General features: G+C 41.8%; 1 protein-coding gene across 1 annotated transcript in view; it reads left to right on the top strand.

The window, feature by feature from the left end:
- The first annotated feature begins 19 nt into the window (after nt 1–19).
- SLC25A36 (solute carrier family 25 member 36) overlaps nt 20–14080 on the top strand; it is a 35071-nt gene continuing 21010 nt past the window's right edge. The window contains exons 1-2 of the mRNA XM_074590380.1: nt 20–211; nt 11247–11417. Of these exons, the coding sequence (XP_074446481.1) occupies nt 171–211; nt 11247–11417 (212 nt within the window). The 5' untranslated portion in view covers nt 20–170. The remainder of the gene's footprint in view (nt 212–11246; nt 11418–14080) is intronic.

Genomic DNA, 14080 nt, shown 5'->3' with positions numbered 1-14080 from the left:
AGCGGCCCGGAGCGGGAGGCGGAGCCCGTCCCCCCCCCCCCCACGCAGGACGCCGCCCGGCCGCGGTGCGTATTTATGCTGGGCCCTGCGCGGAGCAGCTCGGCTGAGCGTGGGGCGGAAGCGCCCAGCGGTTCTCCCTCCTGCCCGCCCGGGCGCAGGCGGCGACGAGAATGAGCCAGAGAGACACCCTGGTCCATCTCTTTGCCGGCGGGTAGGTGAAGCTGCTACCCGGCCTGGCTGTCAGGCGGGGCCCCCCGCTCACCCCCGCCTTCTTCCTTCCTCAGTGGGGTGCGCGTTCGGTGCCGCCCTGCAGGTTCTTCCCCCCCACCCACCCCTGTGTCACTGTAATGGTGGAAATAGCTCCCGCGGTGTTCTCCTGTCCCCCTCCCTGGGGCTGTGGGGGTCCCGTCCCGCTGCCGAGCCCGCCTGCCCGCCATGGCCTAGCCTGGCTGAGGGCGGCCGCGCGGGCCGGGGGCTCGGCCGCGGCCTGGGGCGGCTGCCCCGTGGCATCGCGGGTGCCCCGCTGGGGTGGGAGGGCTGGGAGGGGCTGCTGCCCCACCTCTGTGCCTGAGGGGCCGTGGGGGAGGTGAGTGGGAATCCCCGCGGTGGTGGTGGGGGGCGGGGGGGGTTGTCGCGGTGAGGAGCTGCTGGCGGACCGCTACCCGCCCGCTGTCCTGAGACCCTTCCGGGCCTGCTCCGGGCCGGTGTTTCGCCTTTGGGCCCAGCCTCACCGGCAGCCCTGACTGCCCGGGTGGGCGCCCCTGGGCCGCGCTGGGAGCCGGGCCGGCCCCGGATGGTACGCGGACCCTTGGAAAGTGGGCGTGAAGGTTAATCACAGGCCGTTCTCGCTGATCGCCCTTACGGCAGTTTGTCCCTTCTCTGGCCTTTCTGTGGAGAAACAGCCTGAGCGCTCTGTGCCCGGGCTCCCCCACCCCGCCGGAGGGGCTGCCCAAACATTCCTGTCCTCTCAGGAGTCCAGACATGGCTGGCTGGTAGCTCTGGTGTCGAAGGGCTGCTTGAATGCATATCAACACTCTGGTGTGTACTGCTTTTAGGTGTGGGGCTTGACACGGTCATGCAGCTTTCCACCCACGAAGACAGAAGAAATCGGAGGGAAGAATATAGCTAGAAGTAAAGATGTGGCCCTTGTAGCCTTGGTTAGGTTTGAGGTAACTCATATCTTTGCAGGTGTTAGTCTGTCTTCATCTTTGTAATGCTAGGTTATATGCAGTTACGCAGCCTGCATTCCCCCCAGTGATAAAGTGGGAAGAGCACCTAGCTCGAAAGAGAAGCTGGGGATCCTGTTTGGCTTAATGATAAAAGTGTATTTGGGTAGTGAGCATGGCTGTGCAGAGGTGGGAGAAATGCCAGACTGAGAACAGACTTTACATCCCAACAGAGAGCTTGAAGCTCGGATTTCTATTTGTACTCACTGACTCTGGACTGTGGTATTTGAGGTGGAAGAAGAATGTAGTGTTCATTCTGAGCAGGTCTGGGTGAGTTGGATACACATGAGCACGTTCTCTGTTTCCAGCATGCTTTGCCGGTTTTCACTATTACACACCTGATCTAGTGCTTATATGGATGCTTTTTCACTCCCCCAATTTCTGGCACTCTGTTTAAGAGGATGAGGGAGGCCCAAGATGTGGTAGTGTGTACTTTTTTCTTCAGAATTCACATCCTTGTAAACACTCTGAAAAGCAGTAGGAGTGCTGCCTTATTGTAGCACCTTACCTTCATAGGGGGGACATTCCTAGACAGAATCATATGTGATGATAGAGACAGGTTTATAAACCTGAAACTTAAAACCGGGTGAAGATTGCTCAGCTCCACTTGTTCATTCTTATTCTTCATGAAGAAATCTGGTATACTGTTAGCTGCTGGCCAGTTCGGTCAAGGGTTATACTGTGAGGAAAAGGCTGAATGCTGTTTCCTCATGTGCTAGCCACACGTTTCCTGTAACCTTAGTTCAGCAAAGCTAATGTTGTATGTTTGGTCACATTTAGCAGTAGGAAAGTTGTTCAGGGTCATCTCATGACTTCTTTGCAGGCATGATGGACTACAGATCACCCGAGTGATCTTTAGTCTTCAGGCAAACTTAAAGAAACAGGAAGGAAGTGTTGTTTCCCTTTAGGTTTCACTGGAGACTGCATGGAAACAACATTATTATCTTAATCTGCAGGTCTTTTTTTTGTAATGTCTAAGTTCAATCTTCAGTTCCTGCTTTCTGTAATGAAACTGTAACTGATGACATTGCTGTTTTAGTAATGTAGGTTGGGCCATCCTGCGATTTTTCTGTATCTGTGTATTTCTTTCATGACCAATTCAACAACTGTCAAACTGCAGTACTTCTGGGCCATTACAAGTTTATGCTGGGAGTTAGTTTCATATTTCTAATAATTTTTCTTCTCAATCCTTTTTTTCTGTCTCTGCATCCCTATCCCTTTCTAACAGGTTTGATAGACTCTTTTAGCAGTGCTGGCTCCTGGGGCAGGGAATTACTCAGTAATTACTATTGCTTTGTTTTTCTAAAGTAATTTTTACTCAAATAGTTTCATTTTTAAGAATCCCATCTCTGTTTCATAACTGCACATTGATTGTAAATACAACCAATATTTTGTGATAGAAATACTAATTCTAAGTCTAAAAAGAAATAATTTAGTACTCATTTGGAATGGCTTTAATTTTGTTTCTAGCACCATCATTGAAGTGGTGCGTTACTTGTTTTTTTTTCTAGAAAAGAAAGCACACCTAAATGATTTTGCTGGACTAGTTCATGTGTTTGCCAATACATCAACAAAGTACTACTTCACTTATATGCAACTCTACCCTCATGTACTACTTGGACCTTCTGGACTTTTTTAAATAGGATATTCTCTGAAGTTTGGTATGTAAAAATAACAGCAATCACACTTATAAGTAGAAAATACATAGCATGAGAAGAGCATCACATTTATGGGAAATAAAGTAGAAAAATAAAGAATTCATTTTTAATAAAGAAAAAAGTTGCTAACTTTTAAGAACACATTCCTTAAAGAAAAGCAGTTTTAACTGATAGACTTGGTAAGTAATTGGTTCCATGCAGTAACTTCACTGTAGTGTAAAGACACTTAAGCATAGTTTTTAGGCTATATTCAAAACTGCTGTTTTGTTTGCACTCTACTGGAGAGTAATTGCAGGGAGCATACCTGAATGGATCAACAGTGTACCTGGAGTTCAGTTTCATGCTGTGACATGTTTGAAATCACTTCCTTAACCTGTATTTTGTCATGATACTCCTATTTGTCAGGTTCTGTTTCCACAAACCATGTAGTTACCACAGCTCCGTTTGCTAATAGTGGCTTGTCCTTGTGGGAGCAGGAACTACCTGGGCACTTGTAGTGTTTGATCATGATGGAAAATTGTGCTTCAGGTGAAACTTGATTTTTTTTTTTTAATTTTTTTTCTTCTGAGCTATGCGATTGCATTGCTCAGAACTCTTCTGTTTCAAGAATCAATCTGCAGGGGTTTTTTTCTGTGTTTCTTCTGGTTTTCCATCTCCTAGTCAAATAGCAAGTGTTGTCACTGTAGACAGCATGTTGGTAGTATAAACTCAGGTGCTTTTGTTCCAAACCGAGAAGAATCAATTGAACAGTCTGCATCCTTAAATTACAAAGTGTTGTGATTGAAATGTACGCTTTTGATGAACACTTTAGTTCAAGTACGTAAGTTACATGTCTTTCTAGTTATTAGACTACTTAAACCAACAACAAAAAGTAGTAAAAAGACCTTAATGTTTTGTTCTATAGGTAAGATTAGTATGTTTTGATCATACCTGGTTGCAATCATAATTGTTACATCAGATGAAAATTCAGGTGTTGGCTACAAAAATAACTTCCAGATTTTTGTGATTTATTCTTCATTTCCAGAAAGCTTATGACAGTAATTCTGTATCATACAGACTTCCATCAGTACATGGGAACTTGCTTGGGCTTTGTTCCCTCAGCAGAAGGAGGCACTGTTAGGGGTTAGGAGGTGAACAGCTGCTTTTCTGAGTTCAGGGTTGGACCGTCGCAAGTTTACTTAATTATTTCTTTACTCTTGGTGTTCCTTGCAGAAAGTTGGTTATTTTCTAATTTAATATGTGAGCGAGTATAGGGAGGAGTCTCTGTTTATTTGTCCTGATTATAGAACTGTCTTGAATTGATCTGTGATTTAAATCACTCTTTTTCTGACAGAGGTTCTTGGCAAATCCCTGCAGAGGCTGAAATAGTTAAGACTCAGAAAATATATTCAAGATAAATGCTTGAATTCTTCATAAAGATCACACACTTTTGAAATGTATGAAGTAAAGGTGAAAGACCCTTGGGTTTCTTTGTTTTTTAAGAAGATATTAGTTAATAATGTAGCAGGTACTGTGATGATAGGGGCTTTTTTACTCCCTTTCAGAAAATAGCCACTTGAGCCAAACTGAGTTGCCAAGCACTTCGACTCCACTCTACCCTAATATACATTCCTGGCATAACCTGGGATGTCTTTCAGAATGAGTTCTTCCTGTTGTAAGGCACAGGAGAAGATCAGTACTCTTCTATCCAAACTTCAGGTTATTTTTGTGTTCAGATACTCTTCTGTGGGGGATAAGGCAGTGTTTGTTTAGAGCACTGAGTAGCTTGGGGTTTTGTTCCCATGAGGTTACCAAATTGCATTAAAATTGCTGTCAATACTTGAGAAACTGTGAAGCTGTTGTTTCTCATATTTCCTTCTAGATGACTGATGTTTTCAGCTGTTTTTACTTAATACAAATGCTGTTATGAATACTTATTTGCCCTGGTTCCTAACAGAAGCTACACTGTATATGTTGATGTTTGTTTTGGATAATGTATCCCAGTGATGCTTATTCCGCTTGTGGTGTTTTTCCTGTTTTCACTTGTAGGTTTCTATATGTCAGCACATCAGGGGAAAGTTATTTTTATGCTTTTAATTGGAAATAGCAAGTTTGATTAGTATTTTTAGTTCAGGGATGTTAGCTTAACTTACATGTCTAAGTTTCAGCAAAGAAACACAACCGATGAATAAGGAGGTTAAGTGTTTCTGGCTGCTAGTACTCTTAGTAATATTAATACTAAAGATGGAAAGGTGTATAACATACCAGTTCAGCAGTAGAACAACAGGAAAACCCTGCAAATACAGGATTAATGAGATACGTTCTTGCTGTTTCTAAAAGTTGCGCTTGCTAAAGCCCTTACCCTCAAAAGAGGGATACTGTAAACTTAATATCAAAATCTGCAATGTCGTCTGTTGATGTGAAAGTTACATGTGTAGTAAAACAGTTCTATGAAATTGCTGATAGATTTGGGACCTGAATTTGCAGTAAGTGGTGAAGAGATTAGAAGGAGTTCTGTTTGCAAGTGGCTTGGGTTTTGTTTCTTTTGACAGAGTTTTGAGCTCAGTTTTCTTGCTTTTTCTTGGTAGCCAATATTTGCATGGAACTTTCATTTTCATGCAGGAAAGAGAAACAGCTGGTAAAATGCATGAATGAATGTAGACCCAAGATAACAGGGTCAGGGGTTATCTTTGAGTCTTTGAGGCTGTGGTTACAAATACTGTGAGAGGTGAATCTGAGACTAGCACTATGCAGCCTCATCTTTTATTTGTATAAACTACATAAATATCTCAAGGAATAAAAAAATTATTACACTGACAGTTTCAATTCTAGGTCAGCTGACACTGACATTGGGAATATTAATCTCCTTTGGAGCGTTTATAGACAGTCCAGTGGCTGAAGCGGAGACCCTCATCCATGCTGGAGCTGTCTCTGCTTTTACTTGCAGGGGTGTAAGGTAACAGTAGGAGATACTCAGCTACTCTGGAGAAAGGCAGTGATTCCTTAACTGTCTTTTATTCTTGCAAGTTATCTCCTTCCTTGTGCAGCCATCTCTGGAAATAGAACCTGGCATTTGAATGCCAAACAGGACTAGGTTTTTGAAGCATATGCATGTTTCTTTCCTTGAAGTGTCTCACAAATAATACAGATTAATCTGGGGAAAACGGTTGTCAATAGATACAAGAGATACAAAACTGAATCTGTGTTGAATTGCTAGGGGAGTTTAAAGCCCAAATAGTTCCAGGTTTGTTTCTGTTAATCCGGTGAGGTGATGGACTTGTAAATGCACATTAGGGATCAAATGAAATATTTGGGGGTTTTTTTTGCATGGGTGCTCTCTGGAGTAAGCTGCCATTTAGGAGAGCATTCCCATCTTCCCGGATTCTTCTGTCCAAGAGATGTCAAGTAAAGACAACTGTTCTTAGTTTTACTGTTTTAAGTTTGTCATGATCCTGCAGGTTAGATAACTGCCCATCTTTCTTCCACTGAGTGCAATGTCTGTTGTGCCTTCTTGTACACTTTAAGCTGCAGATTTAATTCTCTAACTTGACTGTGTTAATAGAGTGGGGTTTTAATCTTCCTTTTTTACCTCTGTGCTTATTTTTGTGGATTTATCTACTGATTGTTGATCTTCAAATTACTTGGGATTCTCAAGGTGGAATCCCAGGTGGATTCCCATGCCCTTGTGTGATCAGGTGTTTTTCATGAAAGTCTGCTTTGCAAGTTTTTCTTATACTTGGCAAAGCTGAAAAAGGCTTGTAGTAAACATTGATTAGAGGCAAATGTCAAATTTAGGATAGCCAAAATGAGCAAGTGGCTTGCCCCTCTGCTCTGCTCTTATGAGACCTGACCTGGAGTACTGTGTCCAGGTCTAGGGTCCCCAACATAAGAAGGATATGGACCTGTTGGAGTGAGTCCAGAGGAGGCCATGAAGATGATCAGAGGGTTTGAGTACCTCCCCTATGAGGACAGTCTGAGAGAGTTGTGCTTGTTCAGTCTTGGGAAGAGAGGGCTCTGGGGAGACCTTATAGCAGCCTTTCAGTACCTAAAGGGGGCCTACAGGAGAGATGAGGAGGGATTGTAGCAACAGGATGAGGAGTAACGTTTTTAAACTGGAAGACAGGGAATTTAGATTAGACATTAGGAAGAAATTCTTTACTGTGAGGGTGGTGAGACACTGGCATAGGTTTCCCAGAGAAGTTGTGGATCCTTCCATCCCTGGAGGTGCTCAGGACCAGGCTGGATGGGGCTTTGAGCAACCTGGTCTAATGGGAGGTGTCGCTGCCTATGGCAAGGGGGTTGGAACTAGATGATCTTGAAGGTCCCTTCCAACTCTACTCAGTTTATGATTCTATGATCTGAACAGCATTCATTAGAAACTGCTGTAAACATTCAGACACAGGAATGTCTCAGGTTTTGATCTTTTCCAGTTTATACTCTGTCAGCAGGAGTGTATTTGCTTACCCACTCTACCAGGTGAAACTCATCTAATCCTGGATAAAAAGTTACATGTAAGTGCTCTCACAAGTCACAGTTATTGGGGCTTAGGACATGACTGGAGATGCTGTAGCCCAGAGTAGTTTTAGATAGTAGAAATTTCTTAAGTAGTTTACAAAATCCCCCTTGTGTTATTGAGGAGAAGAAATCTAGTAATTTTCTAACTCTTTGAAAATGTTTTTCCAAACTGTACTACTCCCTAATTTGTGTTAAGACACAAACTAAAAAAACCTCCTCTCCCCTTAATTTGAACCGGTGAGGAGGGTAGCAGGAGTGGTGGTGGCGATCTGCTGGCAATTTATGGAACACTTTTGCTAAGCTGGAGCTGGTGGTTGGCTGTTAATGGCCTGCCAGGACTTGAGAGCACAAAGAAGTAGCTGTCTCTTTCATGGTATTTCTAGTAGTGTGTTAAATAAGCAAGGCCGGAAATATATTTCTAAGTAAAATACACTATCATTGATGCTGGTGACAGAACAGTTGATGTGCTGCTTAGAAGTTGCTTATTTGTACAGGGTGCATAGTTATTGAATTGTCCCTCATTTGTTTACCTACAAGCTATGTTTACTGACAGTTTCTCATAAACAGATTTTTGTCAAGCTTGGCACTGTTTATCTTAAAGTTCAAGTGAATTAGATAAATCGGTGGAGTTCCTGGATTATGCTTTCATTTAGTGGTTTGGTTCAAACTCAGTGGATCTTGTGATACGTGAGCAAGGTCTGGTTCCTCAACATTTGGGGACTTTTTCTTTCACTCCTTCAATTCCAGACACTTTCTCTATTATATGGGGCTTTTTGAAGACCTGGAGAGTGAGGTATTAAGAGGAGTAGAAATTGGGGATTTTGCAAAGGCTCGTTTGTGAGCAATACAGAACCACATAGCACTATAAAACTCTTTCTTCATTTGTAAGTAGCAATTTGAGATCTTCAAGATAGAGGACAGAGGAGAATTTTAATCCAAACTATCAATAGTTAGTGGAAAACATTCAAAATATCTCAACTGAACCTGAGAATTTCTTAAACTTAAAAAAAACCAAAACCAACAACAAAAAAACCACAACTAAATAACACAACAGGAAGAAACTGCCAAGAATGCTGATTATTTGAAATTACTTGAATGGTGGAATGTGGTGTGGGTAAAGGGCACCCAGTGCTTAAAGGGAGGCAGTTGGTCTGCTGCTTTCTTATGAAGCATGTAAAAATAGCTTTTGGCTGCTGTTACATCAGCTGGTTACCACTGAACAACACTTGCTGTAGGCAGACATAGAAAGAATGAGCATTGAGTAGCTGTAGGTCTGTTCTCTTCCCTAGTAATCCATTGCTGAATGAAGTATTTCTGACCTGTCCATAGTGAATGTCTGACAGAAGTGCTGTTGCAGGCAGACATCCCTTGTGGTGATCTGGGTGTGGTGCAGGACACAAGCTCCAGCTCAGTGTTAATCTTCAACTTTGGAAAATTTTTCCAGTGCAATGTAGCTGTGAAGCCAATAGCATTAAAGGCTCCAAATTCCAAGCCCTGTTGAAGAATGCAGGCCAAGCTTTTCCTCCTCCTTTCTTCCCCCTTCCATAGTATTTTTCATTAATATAAACCATACCACGTGCTTTCTGTTGCCATTAGTGTTGCTTGAAAACATGTCCTTTTGTAACCTCTCCAAAATCAATCCAGAAAGATCTTAAAGGGAGTATGCTGGAGGAGATCAGAAACACAGGGGTTGCAAGAAAGGAAATAAACTCTAAAGCCAACTTCCTACATTGCCTGCACAGGCACATTACCGTACAGCAGTGTCTGCTGTTGCACTGCAGGAAACAGTAACTTGCTGTCTGTCTTCATGCTCAAGCTCTCAAGCTCTGTGTCAAGTAGTTTTCAGGACTGGCCTACCTGTGGTTCTCATGTGATACTCATGTCACGAACCTTTACGTGTTACAGGCTTCTGCTGCTTCCAACACTGGCTGAAATAAATATTAGCACATCTAGTCTGCCTTTTCCTGCAACTTTAATTTTAAAAAGTCTATTTGTAGCTTACCGTTAGAAGAGTAAGCAAGGGATTGCTTATTCAGAGATGTCTTAAACGTGCTACTCTAAAAGCTGTATCAGTCTGTTACCACACGTGTACAGCATACGCTGAAAGACTGCCTTCCATCTTCCTGTGACAACAGTTTTTCCAGACTGACAAAGAAACTTGATTTCTTTCCTTAATTAAAACTTTGAAGAGACTAGACTTCAGTCTAATGTTGGAGTTAGGGGTGGGACAAGATGCCTTTAGGCTTAATAATAGGATACCTCTAGGTCACTAGGCTTCAATGGAGCATGAAGTGGACATCATCAAACATTATCCTACTTTGCAGCTGTTTGGTATTGTCAGTTCAATACATATGAACAGATTAGTTTTTTAGGGTGCAGTGCTGTGCTAACAACTACTGTTATTTCTGGTATTCTCTGCAGTAGAAGAGAGTCAACAGACTAAAAGCTACCTTGCTATGAAAGCTTATAGGAGATCTTAAGTCTTAGCTATTACTTCTAATTTGTACTGGACTCTTCTTTGCATTTTGGAAGACGTTATTTTTAAAATTCTATTGAACAAATCTTACAGCTTTTTTAAATTTTTGGGAGTGCTTAACCCTCTCATATGACAACAAAATAGCTGATAATTATATTGTCAGAATCAAACACCAGCTCTAGTTATTGCGTCAGAGAAGTAAAAGCTGGGCCATTTGAATTTAGTACGAATTGTACTTGTGTGTTAGTGGATTTGAGACTGTGTTGTTAGCATCATTAATTCTCTAATTTAAATCTGGGTTTGATGTCAGGGGTTTTTCATGGTTTTTTTGTGTGTGGGTTTTTTGCCTTTTTTTTTTTTAAAAAGGGTGCATATAGTGTCCTGGTCATAGTTTTAAGAACGGTATTTGGCAAAGTTAATAGTGATCTTGGAAAAGGTTCAAGGGAACAGTTTTTTGTATTGGTAATGTCAAGGAATTTGGGGTTGTCTTTGGAGTCAGAGTTTGTGGATTTGCTGTTTTTCTCTGAGGCTCTATATGATTGTAGTTAAACAGATAAGACTGTAGATATTAGAAAATTGGTTTTGAACAAGCCCCTCTGAGAACATGAATCCTCTGAGCAGAGCTGCGCAAAGGCAGTATGTTCTTGGCTGTGTTCTGCTCTAGCAGAATGGGAGTAACTCCACTGTCAGCACAAGTCATGCTTGGCTTGCCTTGGCTTGTTCACAGAAACGAGTGACAGACTGAAGCAAAATCTGCACGTCTTCACCTGGTTAGCCACATAAAGCTCTTTTGTCTTCCCAGGTTCTACTCTACAGTATTCTGTACTCAGAATCTAGTCTGTTTTACTGTAATCGGTAGACTCAGGAAACGCTCAGAATTGTTGTTTTCATGGTACGATGCCCAAAATACAAATGGAGTTTTGAAGATATCTTCATAAATATTTTAATTTAATAAAATGGCCGCACCACAGTTTTTAACCAGTCTTTACGTGTTACTCTGTGCATAGTGCATAAATCTTTTCTCCTCTGATGGATTTTTGGCACCTTGTTTGTGATCAGGAGCACACTAAACATTCAAAAGAAGTTAAAATTTACTGTAAGGAGTTAAACATTTCACATACTGAGCTACTTTCCAGAACTGATTTGAACAGCATGTACTGAAGACTGCACCTTCACTACTTCGGGAAACTTTATTTGTCTGTTTAAATTTTCACTCCATGTTGTGGGGTTAACTTAAGTTTGCTTCCCTTCAAGGGCAAATAACAGCAGCATTGTCATGCATGATCCAGTTTTTTCTTCACCTTTTGCAGTTTGACTGTGTTGAGTATGATGTTAACGTATCCTTCAGTTTCTTTGCAGTTAGGAATGTGATGATCCTATTTCTTTTTGCAGATGTGGAGGTACTGTTGGTGCAATTCTGACATGTCCACTGGAAGTTGTGAAAACACGATTGCAGTCCTCCTCTGTGACTCTCTACATCTCTGAAGTCCATCTCAACACTGTGAATGGTGCTAGTGTCAATCGAGTAACTAGAGTTTCTCCTGGACCTCTCCATTGTTTGAAGTGAGTGTACATGTTACTAGGTTTTTGTCTCAGTTTGGGGAGGGAGGAGGAAAGAGGCATGTTGGACAACTCCGTGTGAAAGATTCAGTCTCTTACATCTGTCATGATATGACTTTCTATATTTTGCCTTTTAACTGTAGCTAAGTTTCACGTTCTACTTTTCCAAATGTCTTTCATGCTTGTGTTTGTACCTTGAATTAGACAGAATATATGTACCCTGCACAATTCACAGGTCCAAACTACATCTCACTGGGAGCACTGTAATGCTTAAATGCCAGGCTGTATTTTTATCCTGAAAAAGTGTTAGTATAAGACTTCTTAAACTGTCTTGTGTCCAAATCATAGATGTTGCTGAATATGGAGGCAAGAAGTCCTATGAAAATTCACTCAGCTTCTTAGTCTGTTTCAGCTTTTACCACCCTATACCCTTCCTTGCCTTTTGATATCTTCTGGTGGATGTGTGACTAGTAACACTTTTTTAGAGCTAGTAAGAAATAAGTGAGGCCAGATTCTTACATGATTTGCATAGCATCTCACTGAGCAGGGACTGCCTTTCCTCTCCTTGCCACCAGTGCTCGTGATGTTCAGTAGCCAGCAGGAGACTTGTATGGCCACAGTTAAACTGACCACAGGTAGGGTTCACTTCACTCTCGGGGACTCAAGCTAGCCAATTATGGGGAGGTACCTTCAGTATTTGGGTATGAGAGGAGTGTTTTCCTCCAGAAAGGACTTCTTGCTTAGAAAGAATTTGATACCATTCAGACTAGCTATCTTCTATCCCCAATTAATCAGTGAGAAGTAGCTTGTATAGAGCTCCTTCTGGCAGTTGCGGTGCAGGATTTTAGGCTTAATCTGGTTAGAGAATAGTATTTGCTTAAATGGAGGTTGTACCCACATAGTTCCTTGAATGGAAGATAGTTCTTATCGTGGAAGTTTTAATTCAGTGCCTTTTTACATATGAGTCTGATGGTTGAACATGTTGAGAACAGGTATGTGGGAAGGAAGGGCTCAGATTGTGACAAAGAAGGACAGCTCCATCCAAAACACTTGCCTTACTGGCTTCTCTTGGTGGAAGTTGAGCCCTTCAGCTTCTTCCCTGCATGCTTGATTATGAATTTATCTTCTATTTAGAAATGTGTCTGAATGAATAGCATGATGAACAGCTGTTGGTTTCGTATGCCCTTGTTCTGGAAGTCTGCTATGCTTTAAACCCATCCCTAAAACAACTTGGTCTTCCCAGGAAGCAAATTCAGACTGAAGTAGAGGTAGTCCATGACGAACTTCATTGGTAGGTCTTGTTTGTTTTCTTGTTTTGTTTTTTTTTTTTAAATCTGCTGCTTAGACATATAGTTTGTTTATTTGTGATACAAGAATGTGTATCTATCTCTGGTTTTGTTCTTTGCTTAGATGTGTTTTCTTCCAGGTCAGCATCAAACAACTGAGATGCCAAGTAACTTTGGGTTTCAAGCTCTTTAAATACAGTAAATATGAAAAAAATCCCAAATGACATGGCAATGGACTGTGATAATAAAAATGTGTAGGTGCAGGACATAATAATTCTTAGTGTCTGCTGGTTAAGGAACTAGGTCTGTTTAGTGGCGAAATCAAACTGGGTCCCTCTGTCACTCTCGTGCCTTTACTGTCACTTGGTAGTTTTTGACTTGTCACGGTTTGGTTGTCTCTTCTTGTACCAAATTCAGTGCAGTGCTCTAAGGCTTACAATACTCAGTATAAAAGTGGGGTGAATCAGGCAAATGATGTCAGAATTTCAGTTAACTGACTGCTGTGGAATTGCTTCTGCATCTTAAGTGTCAGCAGAGGTGACTTCAAAGGCATCTGTGTCAGGAAAGAAACTCAGAGGAATTTGTACAGATGACTGCATTCTCTGGCGACAAAATCAAATTCCCTTAAATATCTGTGGCATATATCATATTGCAGATGCATCTTGTAACTAACCTTGCTGGGTCTTGATAATGGAAATCTGACCGGCCTCCCAGTGTAGACTTCCCCATGTGACACAGGTCAGCTGAGTCCGTACTGAGCATTTGTGCTGCTCTTCCAACCATGGATTTGCCATTTACTGATTTCGATAAACAGTGCAGGCTCTGGAATCTGCTCTTTAATGCAAAAAGTTTGTCTTATTTTCAGTGTAGGCTCTGGAACTTGTCCAGCTGGTGTCTGTGAATGCAGAGGGGCATCAGTGACTACCACCCTTATAAATCTTGCTGCAACCTCTCTTTTACTCTTTGTTTCTATGTCAAGTCTTGGGTCACTGTAGATCCAGAAGAAACAAATAGACCTGGTGCACTTCACTCTTAAGTTTCTCTTAAGACACTGAGCTTGCTGAGTGTTTTGTGTACATGTGTATGTTATATGTGTAACACATGATGCTGTGGTGGTAGTGATTTTTAAATAGTGTTTGAAGTGGGTACAGATCATGTTAATTGGGTTCAGCTTTGCTGTAATCTGGTGCTATGCCCATGCTGAGCTCTGGAATATGGCAAGATTTTTGGAATAATTCCTTCTGCAAATGTTAGAAATGCTTTCAGGATGACAGACATGTCTAATTTTTATTTCCAAAGTGCTTTTGGGTATGTGTTCAATACTCCAATTATTGCTGTGGAGCAACTGTACCCACATAGTGAAATCATAGACTTGTAGAC

The sequence above is a fragment of the Larus michahellis genome, chromosome 6, assembly GCF_964199755.1.
Source record: "Larus michahellis chromosome 6, bLarMic1.1, whole genome shotgun sequence".
Lineage (NCBI taxonomy): Eukaryota > Metazoa > Chordata > Aves > Charadriiformes > Laridae > Larus > Larus michahellis.
Note: the sequence above shows the minus strand (reverse complement) of the source record. Positions and strands in the feature narration are given on the sequence as shown.